This window comes from Microplitis demolitor, chromosome 3 (assembly GCF_026212275.2).
Source record: "Microplitis demolitor isolate Queensland-Clemson2020A chromosome 3, iyMicDemo2.1a, whole genome shotgun sequence".
Classification (NCBI taxonomy): Eukaryota; Metazoa; Arthropoda; class Insecta; order Hymenoptera; family Braconidae; genus Microplitis; species Microplitis demolitor.
This window is the reverse complement of record NC_068547.1, coordinates 5,909,855-5,927,501: the sequence shown is the minus strand read 5'-3', so window position 1 is coordinate 5,927,501 and position 17,647 is coordinate 5,909,855. Positions and strand designations below refer to the sequence as shown.

Below are 17,647 nucleotides of genomic sequence, written 5' to 3'. Positions count from 1 at the left end.
AGAAAGATTCTGGAGTAAGTATTTTGAGCAAGACCCTTAGTTGCTATTGTCTTTTTCTACGTGTGTCTTTCGCAAGATCGTGTATCAAGAAACATGTCAAGCTTTATGTATGTCTTGCTACATTTGAATGAAAGAGTTTCTGACGCATTTCTTGCACCAGAAACTTAAAGAAAGTACTTACTTACACATGGCTTGCTCAAGGTCTGCTTAGGGCTCAAGTTCAATTTTGAGCCTTGAGCAGATCTTGAACAAGCCATGCGCAACTATTTTCAACCATAATCTTCCTCCAGAATTGAGTTATAATCTGGCACGAATTTCTTGTGTAAGGCTTGCAATTTAAATTTGCTCACAAGTATCTGCAACAAGACACATACGTAGAAAAACACTAGCACCTATTGATCTTGAGAACAGACTTGTTCAAGAATTTACAAAGATCGTTATATGGGACAGTTATTGATAAATTGTAATGGATATTATTTGTCTAAATTAGGAATTAAAGTAAAAAATAAAAAATTTATAAAGGCTCACAATTATAATTATAGTGCAGCCGTGCAAAAGAATAATTTTGAACTGACACGTGGTAATAATGAATGATTATGGTAATTTTTATATTTCCTTTTTTTTTCTCTCTATCAAAAATAGAGTCACAATTTTTATTAATGTTTGATTTTCTGTCTTTAATTATTTTGTAATAGCCTTTTTATTATTTTTTTTTTCGAACTGCGATAAATTGAGTTATACCGAATATAAATATTTATATTTATCTTTCAGATATCATAGTTGTTATTAATTGACACTTGATACATATTTACACTTTATATTACATTTTCAATGTCTTTTGAAAAATTTCCGAGAGTGTTAAATAAATAAATAAATGAATATTTTTTTATTTTTTAGCTCCAAATTTTGTCAATTCAATGACTCAAGGTGACTTTGTTTATTTTTTCTTCCGAGAGACAGCCGTCGAATACATTAATTGTGGAAAGGTAAATAAATTTTTTTACATACGTTAATATATTCAGTGTTAAAAATTATGTAAATTTTCGCGAATAATTGTCATTAATATTTTATGTAATTAAAATGATTAATGCATTATTTAATTAATTTTAAAATTATTCGCACATTCCTAATAATTTGCTTTAAATTTGTGGAAAAATTAAAAAACCTTTGATATTTATTTTTCAGGCTGTTTATTCACGAGTTGCAAGAGTTTGTAAATATGATCGCGGTGGTCCACATCGTTTTCGAAATAGATGGACATCATTTCTCAAGTCTCGCCTCAATTGTTCTGTTACTGGAGATTTTCCATTTTACTTCAATGAAATACGTAAATAAATATCTAATAAATATATCAAAATATAAACATATATTTTTCAAGGGTCTCCAGATAAATTTAATCTATAAAACTACTCGAATAATATTTATTTTTTAAACTTATTTCATTTCATTCTATTCTATTCTATTTAATCTTATCTTATAAATTTATTTTCTTCAGAATCAACAACTGATTTAATATCCGGTCAATACGGTAGTGTATCAGCGCAATTGATCTACGGAGCGTTTACAACACCAGTAAACAGTATAAGCGGTTCGGCAGTCTGTGCATTTTCACTGCAAGACATCTCCGACACGTTTGAAGGCAACTTCAAAGAACAGACGGCGATAAATGCCAATTGGCTGCCGGTCGCCAGTGCCAAAGTACCGGATCCAAGACCTGGACAGTGTGTCAATGACTCTAGAACACTGCCAGATCTTACATTGAACTTTATTAAAACTCATTCGCTGATGGACGAATCCGTGCCAAGTTTCTTCGGCCAGCCCATTGTTATTCGTACAAGTTTTCAGTGAGTATAATTTATATTTATTATCCTCATCATCATTATCATCAGCATTAGTGGCCGTTCATAAAATACGTCACGCGAAATTTTACCTTTTTAGACTTCCTCCCTCTCTTCGTCTCGCCGTCATATTTTCTGCCATCTTCTTTATCAATTTTTTTTTTCAACAAAGAAATTACAAAAAAAACTAAAAATATGCACATGTAGAGAATTTAGAAAACTATAAGTGCAATTTTTTTAAATATTTTTTTTTATACTTTATCGTTTTGAATAAATTTCAAAAATTATTAAACGTCAGCTAACTTCAGTATCATGAAAAATTTACATATTTACAAATATGAAATTAATGACTTTCTATCGTAACCAAAAAAAAAAAGTTTTTAAAAAACCAAGAGAAGAATTTTAAAAATTGTTTCCTTAGACTCCCTGACCCCATTGTCACAGTAAGCACCCCCACCTTCCATAAATGCAAACCCATTTTATGAACGGTCGCTTATCACCTCAAATAAATTTAAAAAATATTATTTTGAAATATAGTTATAGATTCACTCAGATAGCAGTGGACCCACAAGTAAAAACTCCCGGTGGAAAAACATACGACGTATTATTTATCGGTACAGATAACGGTAAAGTTATAAAAGCGATAAATGCTGATTCCGCGGACTCACATGAGCGGGTGAGTCCGGTTGTGATTGAGGAGATCCAGGCTTTTCCAACTTCGGTGCCAGTCCGTGGAATAAAAGTCGTACGAGCGTCTCAGGCCGGTGATGGTCTCGAAGACGGACGTCTGGTGGTAGTGGCTGACAGTCAAGTCCAGGCATTAAGATTGCATCGTTGTTACAGTGACAGAATACTGTCGTGTGGTGAATGTGTCGCTCTACAGGATCCTTACTGTGCTTGGGATAAAGAGGAAGGAAAATGTCGAGCACTAGTTGGACCAGCGGCTACCGACGCTGCGAGATTTCTTCAAAGTGTTGCCACTGGAATTCATGCTTCCTGTCCACCCAGTAAATCACTGAGCAAAGATGCCGGCAGTGTCGGAGCCATTTCGGCAAATCAAAATAAATTCCCTCAGGACTCGCTGCCCAACAAAGACGGGCAGGAGGGTGAAATAATTAATATAATGCAAGATGAAGAGCCAAATAATTCAGGTGAATTTACTTGACTTCAATCGCATTTTTTATTTATTTTTTTTAGCATTTAATATTTAGTTTAGACGGAATTTATAGAGAGCAAACGGGAGAGATAAAAATTTATATATTCAGTATCCAATTTATTGAATTGGATTAATTGATTTGTTTTTATTTGTTTAACGTTTATATTTATTGACATTGTGAATTTTTAGGACCAGAAGTATCAGCGGCAGACTCACCGTTGCCTCAATATTCAGTGGAAACTCTGGTGATGGCAGTTGTTGCTGGTGCGCTGGCGGCATTATTCGTCGGTTTTATAGCCGGGTATTTGTGTGGTCGCAAATGCCGGAAGGATGAGGATGACAATTTACCCTATCCCGACACCGAGTACGAGTACTTTGAGCAACGTCAGAATGTTAATAGGTCAGTGATTTGTCTTTAAACACAAACCAACCATTAAATAGTTATGATTAAATATCAAATCTCTCCGCAATATCACCAACAAATTTTAATTTATTTAAAAAATTTTTAAATTTTTAAATGCCAACAGTAGATTAGCGCCAGAACCAAAATTGTTGCCTCAAGAAGAAGTGACGTACGCAGAGCCAGTGCTGATGCCGCAGCCTCCAAAAATGCATTCACCGAAAGGTACAATGAGAAAACCACCGCCAACACCCGCCGAGACGCTGTTCCAGTTTCCCGAAGCGTATGGATTTCGCGGTGGCCCGCGCGACAATTTCGGAACACTGAGATCGTGTCAGGGCACCGACGCATACCGACGTAACGACGGTTTCGCAACGACACGTAGCGTTAAGAAAGTTTATCTCTGAGAAACGAGTGAGGAGGGAGGCGGCCGTCACCGTAGTTTAGGTCGGCCAGGAAGAAATCGTCACAATGCGACTTCTGGTCGAAATCGCGGCGTTAATTCCGGTGGTGGACAATCGAGTCGCGGGGAATTGGCTGGTGCAAGGACACTTGAGTCACCTTCCCCGCCGTCCAGTGTCTCGTCAAGTTCGCCATCGCCTCCCTCCTCAACGCCATCGCCACCGCCAACGTTATTACCCATGTCTATTAACGACGGGTCTCCGCCACCGCCAACACCACCCTGCAGTTTTATATACCGATCATAGTCTTCGCGTAACGGTACTAATATATACGATTATTGTCCAGCACAAACTCGTAACATTTAATAATATTTATCACCGTTACTCGATCTATAAATATAAATATATATATATATACATAATGCACCTACATCAATTTATATCTATATATATATTTATACATGTTTTCACCATACAGGAAAAACAGGAGGATTAATAACGACAGCGGAAGCTGCAGAATCACCCAGTCACGGGTTTTTAATTATTTTATTTTATTACTATTTTTACTTTAAATTTTTTTCCCCATTAACTCGTGCGCTGTTTAATTGACAAAGACTCATATATATGTTGGACTTACTGCGGGTTTATTTGTGCGTGTAGGTGTGTGTGTGTGTGTCAGAGAATGCTGTATAGCTTAATGATGTGTGCGTGTGAGTTTAATGTATCGTACAGACATTGAGTGTCGTGCATGCTTTAAATTACAGCTGGTGTGTATTTACACTACGGGGAAACTAATATTTTTTATCGAGATGTCTGACTGACGTTACGCGTTACTCGGTCAATTGTACAACGCTACCACTCACTGTAAGACCTATAGCGTTATTTTATTTTAAAACCTGGCTATTTTTATTATTTTTTAAACAATTATTTTGCCGGTGATTAACTAAAGATCTCTATTTATATTATTTTATATTTTATACTTAAATATTTAAGTAACTGATTAAGTAAATTTACCTCGTGCTAATCAATTTAGTTTTTTTATTTTACTAAATGATATTATCAAGGCTTGATGTTGATAATAAAATGACAATTAATATCACTATTACTGAAACAATTTAAAAAATATAAACATAATTAAACAATTAACAAAGTGTGTTCGCGGGTTGTGTCGTGACTTTGACTGATTAAAAAAAAATATAACGAAAAAAAATCTTTGTCGACAAGCGTCTTTTTTTGCTTATCAACAAATCAGTTAGTTTAATCAATAGAAAAAAAATTAAATTTAATGACTAAATAATTTATAATAATAGTTTGTAAGTTGGTAAAAAATTTTTTGACGCTACATAATTAGGAGTAAAATAATTTTTAAAAATATTAATGTTTATTACAATAAAATGAAATAGTATTTCATGATCTCCATTTATTTTATTTATTTAATTTTTTATTATTGCACTGTAAAAAATCGGGAGTGAGTTAGGAGTGATTATGGATTTTATTTAAATTCAAATTCACTCCGCCGGACTTAAAAAAAAATTACTCCGTAAGTTGACACATGTCATTTTCGGATGGATTCCCATATGGTTTTAAAGGAATTCGAGATAGACGCGACATGGGTTTCTATGGAAATCCACTCCATGCCAAATTCATATGGGAATCAAGTATAGATTTTTACCTCGACTTCCCATGGGAATTCGTAACATGTCAAAGTTCATATGGAAATTTTGTATGGAGTAGAAATTGAAAAAATTAACAAAAAGTGTCACGTTATTGATGCAAATACCATAATAAGTATCGACCTTCTATATGGGAAATCAGGTACCGACAATTTCCTATAGATTTTCCATATGGGAATTCAGAGTCCCATGATTTCCTATAGGAGTCCAACAGAGATTCTGACATGGGTTCTTATGGAAATCCATACCATGCCAATTTTATATGGGAGTCAAATATGGATTCCCATGTAGGTTTTTACCGTGACTTCCCATGGGAATCTGCACGATGTCAAAGTCCATATGGGAATTTTTTATGGACTAGAAATTAGAAAAATTAAAAAAAAACGTCACTTTATTGATTCAAATACCATAAAAAGTATCAAGTTCCTATCGGAATCCAGATACTAACGATTTCCTATAGATTTCCAATATGGGAATCCAGATACCCATGGATTCTTATATAAATCTATACACTCCTATATTAATTCCTATGGATTCTTACATAAATCCATACTTTTCTATATGAATTCCTATGGATTCCTATGCAAACCCCCATAGATTTTTTTGATAAAAGCAATTTGAATCCACATTCACTCTGATTCGGAGTTTTAATATTTAAATCAACTCTCCTTCTGAGTACATTTCACTCCGGATTTAATCCGCATTCACTCCGTTAATTTTTTACAGTGAATTTATCCTCATTTTAAATTATCACGTCATATTTTATTCACTTGACTAAATCTTACTACATATGGTATGAAAATAAAGCGGCAATAAATCGCTGTAATAAAAAAGAAAAAAAATTTTAATGCACATCCGTTGGCAATAAAGTCAATAAGTCAATTACACGCATTATTTTTGCTTATGACGATATTTGTCGTCGGACTTATTGTCGTGTTATTGAATAGACAACAACGCTAGTCTTTGTATCCAATTAAATTCACTGTCATAAATAAATAAATGCGAAAAAAAAAAACAAATACTAAATACTCGTCAATAATACCAAATATATAGAGAATAAAAGCCTGATTTATTTTTATATTAATTAAATTGTTTAATATTTGAAGATGAAATTTTTTATACGAACAAAAATAATAAATAATAATGGAGGTCATGATTTTATTTAAATATTAAGTTATAATTGCTATTATTAATATTATTATTATTATAATTATAATAAATAATTGCGAATAATACATAAATTATAAAACAGTGTTAATTAATTTAAATAAAACGTAGACTGCGCCGTTCAAGTTGAGAACACATGATGACTTGTTAATTAAAATCAACAGTTGAGTTTTAGTTTTGTGAATTACAAAAACTGATTAAATAATTAATAATATATTAGTTTAAATATACGCCTTTGTACTCGCAAATACGTAATGACAATTAATTCGAATGATGAGAAAAAAAACTAAACAGGAATTTAAATTAATACCAAAAATGATTAAAAGGATTAACAATAAGAGATTGGGATAAAGAGTAAGAGTAAGAGTAAGAATAGGAGTAGGTGTAGAAGGTGGAAAAAAAGGCTTTTATGTATATAATTACATATTTAAACAGTAATGGCAGTTAAAGTTATGTATGAATGGTAAATTAATATCCCTACTGGATCCGAATTATGGTAAATTACGGTATTTACCGTAAATTATTGTACTTTGCCGCAAAATACCAGATTGCTACGGCAAATTTGACGCATTTTACGGTAATTTATATTAGTGTACGGTAAGTTGCGGTAAGTTACTGTAAATGATGACAATTAACCCGAACCTACGGCAATTTTACCGTAAAACAGTACAATACTTCACTCTACGGTAAAATTCCATACTTTCACTCTAAAATATCGCAGGGTTGCTGTAAATTTACGATAAATTTCCGGACTTTCGGGTAAAATACCGTAGTTTTGTTGAAAATCTGCATGTCTACGATGAAGTGCCGTAATTTTACTGCACCTTTACCGTTAAATATTTGAGGATTGTCACTAATTTTCGATAAATTACTGCATCTTTACCTTAAATGCCCCAATTACCGTAAAGTACCGCAATCAACTCTAATTTGCGAAATTTTTACCGTAAAATAGTACAACACTCTACGGTAAAATTCCGTAATTTTGCATTAAATTCGCACATTTACGATAAAACGCCGCAATTTTACTGCACTTTTACGGTAAACTAAACTTTTACCGTAACAATGCCGTAATTTATCGTCAAATACTGAAATTTATTGTAAAATACTGTATTTTACTACAATTCTTCCGAATACCATAAATTTAGGTAATTACTGTAATTTACCGTAATTGAGATCCACTAGGAATACTAAGTAAGCGATAATTAATTAAAATCAGTGCATCTATTTGCGAGAAAAGCCTGATGGCGTGTGTAGAAAAAAAACAGAAATCTATCGTAAAGTGCTTCTTATTTCAGTGTGTTTAGAAGTAACGCGTATGTGATATATTCTATATATATATATTATGATTATGACTATGAGGATAATGATTACGATGAGATATTTTCTAGACAATGGGTTAAGATAGGAATGGAAGTCGTGGGTGTCTTTACTATTAAATTTAATTAACTAATTATTAAATAATAATAATAATAATAATAATAATAATAACAACAAATAAATAATGCTCTCTCTCTACACACGCAATAACAAGCTCTTTTGTTCACAAATAAAATCCAAACGTTAATAGTAATAATGATAATAATAATAATTATAATAATTATTAATTAATATTAACGTAATTGTAGTTAGACGTTGAGGATTTTAAAAATAAATTGTGCCATTTGCACGTTAATAAAACGTGTACATGTTGTGTAACTTTTAAAAATACCAATTTGTAAAACAATTTGAGTATTTGGTTTTCCATAAATATAAATTAGTCGTGATAATAATGATTTAATCTTTAAGTAGTTTGTGTGGGCGTACTTGTAACTCTTAAATTATATATATATGTTAATTTATTACCGTACTAATTATATTAAATAGTAGTTTGTAATTTACGATTACAACAATCGTATTAAAACCAAAAAATTAATACTCATAAGTAAATATATTTTTTTTTATTTTCTTAGTTAAATTTCTAGTAAAAAAAATTATTAAATATTTTAATTTAATTATAATTAATGTAGTTATTATTAATTTAGTAAGTAAAATTTGTTTGTAATAAATATTAAAAAAAAAAAAATATTAATTAAAAAAGTTAAAATGAAAGTTTATGAAAAATGAAAACCCACAATTCTACTTAAAGTTTAATGCAACAAAAGGGAAACTTAAAAAATTATTTTAAATAAAAGTAGATTCACTAAAGAATCACCGAGAGTGCCACATTGGATGTGAATTTTTAAAGCTAAATAATAAAATTTCTCAAGGTTAATTAATATTAAACGAGAACCCAACGATGTTTAAACAAAAAATATAAAAACTAAATAATGAAAAAGATAAATAAAATAAAAAATAGTTTGTCGGGAGTTTTCGCTAAGCGTATTCTTACTCAAACTCACTAAATCTTTGTCACTCGTTAAATATAATAAACTTGTACAACAAACTCGATGGTAAACATTGAAGATTAAAATAAAAATAAAAGTTTAAATGGAAAAAAATGAAAATACATAAAAAGTTTTTCTCATTAATGCACTAAATTTGTGAACAATCGAACTTGAATAACGTCCGACTATTACACGCACATTTAAACTTACTCACTTACACGCATTTAATTGTACAACTTTTATTATACGATAATTGTTTCGCTTTTTTTTTTTATTTTCAAATTTTTAATTTTTTTAAATGACAAAAATTAAAGCTCGTTACCAACACCTCCCAAAAAATAAATTTAAAAAAGACTGACAAAAACCTCAACGAGCTTTTATTTGAAAATTGTTTTTTATTGCAATCGTTTTTTATTACAAATTACAAAAAAAACATGACAACAAATAACCCGCGTACACTTTTTTTTTACCAATAGTACAAATTTTTTATCTTGTTATTTATTATTAAGTTTTAAACAAAATAATTTTTTAAAATACAAATACTCAGTACCCAGACATTAAAAAGTAATAAAAAAATTTGAAATTTTTTATTTACTAATTTTTGAAATTTTCCAGTGGTAAAAAAACTGATACTGAGTTAGCCGACGTCTAATAATTTTTGAAATTTATTTCAAATGATAAATTATTAAAAAAAAAAAAATATTTAAAAAAAATGCACTTATAGATTTTTTAATTTTCTACATGTGCATTTTTTCAAATTTTTTTTTTTGTAATTTATTCGTTGAAAAAAAAATCCAAAAACTTTTAATTGTCTGCTAACTTCAGGGTCATAAAAAAATTGTAATTTTAAAAATAATTGACAACGGTGACATGTGTATAGACTTTTTAAAACTAATTAATAATCAATAATTAAAAAAAAAAATTATCATCATAATCACAATGTAGTCAGCCTGCAGTCTATTGGTCGGTCGGTAGTAAAAAAAATTAAAACTTTGAATGTAAAAAAAAAAATAATAAATGAATGAATAATGGGATGAAATTAGGCCATGAAATATGACATTTTGAATATTGGATATATGAAATATAATAGTTGACGCTTATTGAATTCGTATGAAAATTAATAATCATGTGGGGTTCGAAGTTGGGGGCTGGATGTTGGAGCCATTGGGGTTGGGCTCACGGTGGGTAAAGAGAAAACTGGGATAGGACACATAAACCTGCCATTATTTTTAATTGACTACTTCCTCATCTTGGTTATTACTAGTGCCAGAAAGTTTGTTCAATGTATACTCGTTAAATAATTATTACAGCGGCTGATTGTACAATGTACTGATGCATTGTTAAAATTTACATTTCACATTCTATTTCATTAGTCAACTAATTAAAACTTTAACAACGTGTTTTGTTGATTCATTTTTAACAATTCGTTTAACCTTTTTTTTAATTAATATTTTTTTTAATTATTTAATAAACGCAGTGTTTAAATAACCCAGTAATTTATGCATTTTTTATTTCTATATTTCAAATTTAAAAAAATTTAATTATCGTTTTTTATTATTAATTAAATAATTAATTTTTCACTCGTAGGTATTTTTTTATTTTATTTTTAATTGAATTTCTGGCTCTAGTTATTGAGAAAAAATGAGTTTTTTAAAATTAAATATTGAAGAAAATTAATAAATTAATCGTTGGAGAAAAATTGAAAATTGTCGAGATCGATTTATTAATTAATGAAAATAAACTCAGGCGCGATACCAAAGATATTTAAACTGTAAAAAAAAAAGTAGACCGTTGTAATTGTGAGTTATTGTTAGAGTCGCACAAAGCGGTATATCAATCCGACGAAGAAGTGACCCCTTGCACAACTTTTATTAAAAAAATAAATAAATAAATGAACAAGAAGAGCGATGATAAATTAACAAGAACCACAGCAACAACAAGAACAACAGCTGACACGTACACATGACATGCACAAAAAGTAAAACAATTTAATCAGAGGTCCATTAACATATGTTAACGTTTTAATTATTCTGTCGATAACAACGTCGGGGGACACTTGCTTTAAATTATGGCCCATTTTTTTATTGAATTAAAACAATGCATGTTATTGAGACTTTTTATTCACTTTTATTACACTTTTTAATTTTTTATTTTATTATTAGAATAATTTTTATCAAGTAGTCTCAATAAAAATTATTTTTTGCTCATAAAAATCCTTAGAACTCAGGGAAATTTTTTTTTCTTGTATAAAAAGAAAAAAAATTATTTGAATGAATCGACGAAAGAAAATTTTTTTTCTATGGTTAAATTAAAAAAAATTCAAATAAAAAATCTATTTTTTAAAATTGATGATTAAAATTATCAAAAAAATTTTAATTACAAAATTTAATTGGATTTGTTTACAATTTTGACATATTTTTTATTTTTAATTAAAAAAATATGATTTTACGTATAATTAAATTACATAAAAAAAAAAAATTTCAAAATAATTTATTTTTTAAATCCTTAAAATATAATGATACTGATGTTAGACATTTAATAATTTTTTGATTCATTTTCCAAGCCATAAATTATAAAAAAAAAATTTTTGAAAAAATTGCAATAATAAGAAAATCCAAAAATTTTTGATTGTCTGTCAATTTCATGATACTGAGATTAGCCGATGTCTATTAATTTTTGGAATTGGTTTCAAAATGATGAATTATAAAAAAAACAAATTTTTGAAAAAATTACACGTGTAATTTTTTTAATTTTCTACATGTGCATTTTTTTAGATTTAATTTTTTATTACTTGATTCGTTAAAATGAAAATCCAAAAATTTTTGATGGTCTGTCAATTGCAGGTTCATAAAATTTGAATGAAAAAAAATGACCCTGAGTTTTTAATGAGCATTAATAAAAAAATAATAAAAATCGGCATTATTTTATTTCAATAACACGTGAGTTGTATATGTGTTTATAGAGAGATTTAGTCGGTTATAATAAATAACAAATATGAATGGTTAAGGATTAAATATAGACAGGCTCCTTTTCCTTATCGGAGCTTATAGAAAATACTGTATAATGTATGAGAACGTAATTGATTATGATGATGAGAATTATAGCTATAAGTAGGTGATTAGCAAAAAAAAAAATTATTAATGAATTAAAATTAACAATTGGTATGTAGAGTCGCTTATAACGTATAAATATATAAATATATATTATATATTATTATTATTATTAATAATATAATATTATAACTTTTTATAAATATATTTTTCCGTCGGAGTCTAGCCTAAGTAGAGGAAAACATACACAGTTACAATTATATATATATTAATTATTAAGTTATCTAACTGATCTGTATATTTAAACAAAAGATCTAGTGTTAATTCATCATTTAAGCGTAATAGTTTTATAAGTTAGGCAAGTTGTACGAATTGTAAGTCATTTTAAATAAAAATATTAAATATTTAACAAATTAGTACCTAATGTTAATTAGAGTTGATTACACGTTATTTATTTTTTGTCAATTAACTTTTTATTTTTATTTCCTTTCATTTTTAAAAATTACCTGGCATTTTTTTTTTTTTAATTAAGAAAAAGTGTTGATGTAAAAATTTAATTGACAAAAAATAAATATATGAACGTGGTTGTAAATCGAAATATTTAAATTAAGAACTCATTTGCCTGCCATTCAAATCTGGCACACGTTGATAATGTTTTTCCCTGTCCCTTTTGTTTATAAAAAATGAATAAAAATATTAAAAAAAAAAAAAAAAAAAAAAAGAAATAGGGCTAATGCATGTGAAGAGTGAAATAGATAATGAGTGAGTTTAAAATTTATTTTAATTTTTAAATACAATTGAAATTAAAGTTAGCAACGATTTAAATAAATTGTAATGTAATTAAATATGTATTTTGCTTCTTCCTAATACAGTGCCGTTCATGCTATTTTTTACTGTAAAAAAAATAAAAATAATTAAGAATTTATTATAGAGATCAAGATTTGGAAACAATGGGCTGAGAGTCCTGGCATGTGTTAATGTTGATAAATCAGCCATGTGTAATTGAGAGTGATCTGAATGCGACTCTGGTATGAAAGAAAGAAAAAAAAAAAAAATTATTGAGAAACTCAAACTTTTTTTTTAATTTAAAATGTAAGCAAATTTTAATTAATTAAGAAAAAAAATTAAGTCACTGTCACACTGATGTTTATAGAAATTTGAATATAATTATTAAAAAAAAAAAAATATATGAATGTAATAAGTAAATATTGAAATTTTATTTTTGTAAGGACCAGAGTCGGCATTAGAGAATTTGACATAAGCAAGTGCGTTAGAAAATTAGCATTTGAAAAATAATTATTACGCTCGGAAATAAAAATTTTTAGTTGCGGAGATTGTAATTTAAAAAAGGCAATTTATCGTATTGTAAAAAATTTAAAATTTTTATTTCAAAAGAAACTGAGCCTTAAAAAATTGAGATCTAAGATCTTGATTAATTTGAATTTGATATAAATATAACTCTCGTTACATAAAATTTTTTTCCCGAGCGTTCAATTATTTAAATACTGGCAATTTTTTGAAATTTACTTCGATAGATTTTTAAAAATAAAATTTTAATTGTCAAACTGTAAAAATAAAAAATTAAAATTTTGAAAATTAATTTACGGATTTTGAAAAACATTTCAAGATCTAAATTATAGTTTTTGTTATATATTTATGACACGATGATGGATAAAGAGGAGACGGAAATTACCAAGTAGTTGGCAGTAGGCTGAGGTAGAAATTGCGCGTCTTTTTAAAAATAAAATTTTGATTGATAAATTAATTAATAAATTAAAAATATATAAAATATAACGCAAAAAGATAATTAGTGATTTACTGTGGCTGATTAATAGAATGAATGCTGCTGACATAGGAAAGATAATTGACAGTACAGAGCATAGTGGGATTTGAGAATCCTGAATAAAATAAATAAATAATCGTAAATAAATCCGCTTACGTTGCTTTGTAATTAAAATAATTAATTCATTATTTCCTACCAATTAACCATATTTTTATGTTCAATAATTATAATTATACATAATTGTAAATACTAATTAATTTTTTAAATCCATTTTAATTAAAATTTTAATTACTTAATAATAAATGCAATTTTTTTTTTATTAGAGTGGAAAACAAATTTAAAAAAAAAATCCAAAAATTCTTGACATTCCAATAATTTCCATGTTAACAAATAAACTCGTTTCCAAAACGTTGATATTTTTAATATAAAATAATTATTAAATTTATGTAATTATCATTTAATTATTTAATTTTTTAACAAAAAAAACTATGTAATTTAAATAAATATGTAATAGAATTTTATAATATTTTTTAATGTAATCGCACAACGTGATGTAATACTGCCTCTGCTTTTACCGAAAATTATATCGCAAATTACGTAAATGTTTTGTTGGTAATTAATATTTAATTATATAAATAAATGCGCACGTGAAAAAAATTATTTAACTTTATTTTATGTAACAGCATTTAATTAAAACCAACAAAATTTAATAAGTTAATTATTAAATTTAAAGAGATCAAGATTTATTTAAAATCTTGAGATTTAAGAAATTATCCGGATATTTAATGTCTAATTGGATAAATAATATTAATATTAATAATAATAATGATAATGATAATGATAATTTTTAAGTAAAACGTGCGCTTGATAGAATGTATAATTTATAGAGCGAGTACTAAATTGAATCAACAAATAATTTTTGGCGCGAAAGTTTGGATGACTGATTAAATTGCAAATAATATTAAATAAAATTGAGATTTTAAAATCCGAGTGTTAGTGATAAAAAAAAATTAAAATTTAAAAAAAATATGGAATGATTGTAAAGTCGGAAGACATTTAAAACCGGCGGACTGCTGTTCATAGTGCCCTGTTATAGCGGGTTCCCTGGGCAGAGATCTAGAGATAAATAAATAATTTAAAATGATAAAAAATAAAATTTTCGTCCATCACCTGCAAGTGTGTGTTGATTGAACGAGCGAACCGAGCCAATCTCCCTTTTATTGCGACTAGTTGTTATTTTAAATAAAGAGAGAGAGAAAGAGAGAATGGAAGAAAAAATGGACACTTTTATAAATGGGTGATAAAATATATCAAGATCTTTATTTAAATTATTGGACGATAATCGGTAATTAAATAAAATAAATGTTTCAAATCTCCACGAGTTCGATGTGCAAAATAATTAATTATTATAATTATTAATATTTAAATTAAAATTGTTTGCACGTGACTTTAAAGAGATTTTAATATTTATTTATGTAAAAGTTATAAAAAATGTTGCTTGAACTCGTTTGTTCTTCCCAGTACTTGGTCATTACGTCATTCAGACGATGTAGATTTATAAAATAAAATAATTAATTAATTAATAATTAAAATAATAAAATAAAAATTGATGATTTAAATCTCAGCCCTCTGCCTACGGAATCCTAATCTATTTTTCAGAATACGCTATTGTGATTATTAACTATATGATAAACATTTAAAAAGTGAACAAAAATAAAGAAAAAAATAAAAAAAAAAAAAAACAATTAAGTAACGAGAACAAAAGGATTAAAAAATATACTTGTAGAATTGTTTATCGATTATTCCGACATTTATTATTTATATAATGTTAATAATCTGTATTAACAATAATTACTGCATTATTATTATATACTATTATTATATTTAGTACTATTAGAGAGTGAGGCTGCTATGGTATTAATGAATTATGTACAATATATACGATTAATTCATTAGACTTTATATAAAAGGAAATAAAAAAATGAAATGGAAACTAATAAATAAAAACAAAAAAAAACAAATATATATATATATATTATAAATATACATTAAAGTAAAGAAAAGACATGAAACTGAAAAAAAAGAAACCATACTCTCGCATCACTGTTTTATCATTTTTGCATTATTCATAAATTAGGGTCTCAATCATCGTACAATTGCCTCTTATCTCTCATTATTTAAATGAAATAATATATATATTAAATACCGTAATTTTTTATCTACGGTTTAAATATTATATTATATATTTAAAATACAAACACTTGCGTTTTTGTACCCATTTTTGCATTTGACTATTGCGTTATTTTATAAAAATCAACATAGATTATAGATTGTATTATGAAATATTAAGTCAAAATAAATTTGATTAGGTAATAAAATAATATAACAATGCTATTTTATTATTATTTATTTATTTTATTATTATTACACTTTTTTCACCCTCATTGCATTCTTTTATTTAGTTTATCCATTTTCATGTACAGAAAAAAAGATTTTTTGCCGCAAGAAATTTTTTGGACATTGGATTTTAAACAAAAATTTTCTTTGGACTAGAAAAATTTTTGAGGGGAATAGAAATTATTTGCGCCAAGAAATTTTTTTTTCTGTGTGAACATCAATATTTGCTACACTGTACAAATCAAGAGTGAATTCGGAGTGATGACGGATTTTATTTAAATCCGAATTAACTCTGTCACTCAAAGTTCCGCATAAGGGGATTCAATTTTCCCAATAATCATTTTTTTTTATCAATTAATCTATGGGTAAATGTTCTAACATTCTGATGATTCATTTGTTTAAATTAAATTTTGATCATAAAGGGGTAAGGGTTGGCGAAAAATGGATGATATATTTACGTACTTATTTAAAAAATATGAAATTTTTGGAACAGAAAATTTTTGCAGCTAAAAAACAAGTTGAGCTTGGTCTGAATATTTACCAATGTTTTTTTTTTTTATAACAAAGTTTAGTTGACTCACCCTAATTACTGTTTCAATTACTCGAGAATTCTAAATTAAAAATCTATAGGAGTCAAACTACTGGGATTTAATTACAGCGATTGCGACTTTTGAAACCAAATGGAATTTATATCATTCCAATATAAATTTTAAATAAAATAAAAAATTCCCCGTGTTCTTCAAATTCCAGTTTTCAAAGATGAGTGAATTTATTTTTTAAAAAATACCTGAAATTAGTAATTAAGTAATAATTAACTATTAATCTTACTAAATAATTAACTAATAATTATACTACGTAATTAACTAGTAATTATACTCTAAATTTTTAGAAAAAATTTTCAGACTTAAGTTCATTTAGTAAAAAAAACAGAAGTGGGTAAAGGTCCAGTTTATAGAGATCTAAAAAATATCAAACGTTAATCAAAAATTCAAGTAATATAAAATTTAAAAAATTATCACCTTTAATCTCATTTACTGTCCAAGTATTTTTTTATCCATCAATTAATTAATCTTTGAATATCCCAACATTTTTTCCGATAAAAATGATAATAAATAAAAAATTATTGACACTGAAGTTAATTAGACTTCATGTACATCGACAGCCCTTGATTACTTAACCAGTCGCGCACTCTAAAAGCCAATTAATCATTTATAACACATAATTACACTAATTAATAACCATTAATCGATTTTCAATCTTACTAGACTTAATTACCATAAATATAATTAATTACCTATCAATTTAAAAAAATCCGTGAAATTATCAAACTGCAAGCACTCTCATTATTTCTGCAAAAAAAATTTTAATTAAAATCAGCAAACATTTCTCAGTTTTTGAATTAAAAAGAAATTTTAAAAA

General features: G+C 27.3%; 1 protein-coding gene across 2 annotated transcripts in view; it reads left to right on the top strand.

Annotated features, from left to right (window-relative positions):
- The window catches only part of LOC103580748 (semaphorin-1A), an 83,175-nt gene extending 74,637 nt beyond the window's left edge, over positions 1–8,538 (top strand). Inside the window, exons 5-10 of one of the 2 annotated variants that reach the window (XM_014440580.2) lie at positions 898–986; positions 1,186–1,327; positions 1,496–1,844; positions 2,376–2,989; positions 3,184–3,394; positions 3,525–8,538. In XM_014440580.2, the coding sequence (XP_014296066.1) occupies positions 898–986; positions 1,186–1,327; positions 1,496–1,844; positions 2,376–2,989; positions 3,184–3,394; positions 3,525–3,801 (1,682 nt within the window). In that variant the 3' untranslated portion in view covers positions 3,802–8,538. Of the gene's footprint in view, positions 1–897; positions 987–1,185; positions 1,328–1,495; positions 1,845–2,375; positions 2,990–3,183; positions 3,395–3,521 lie in introns of both variants that reach the window. The other variant, XM_014440579.2, reaches the window with a different exon arrangement.
- Positions 8,539–17,647: the final 9,109 nt, after the last annotated feature.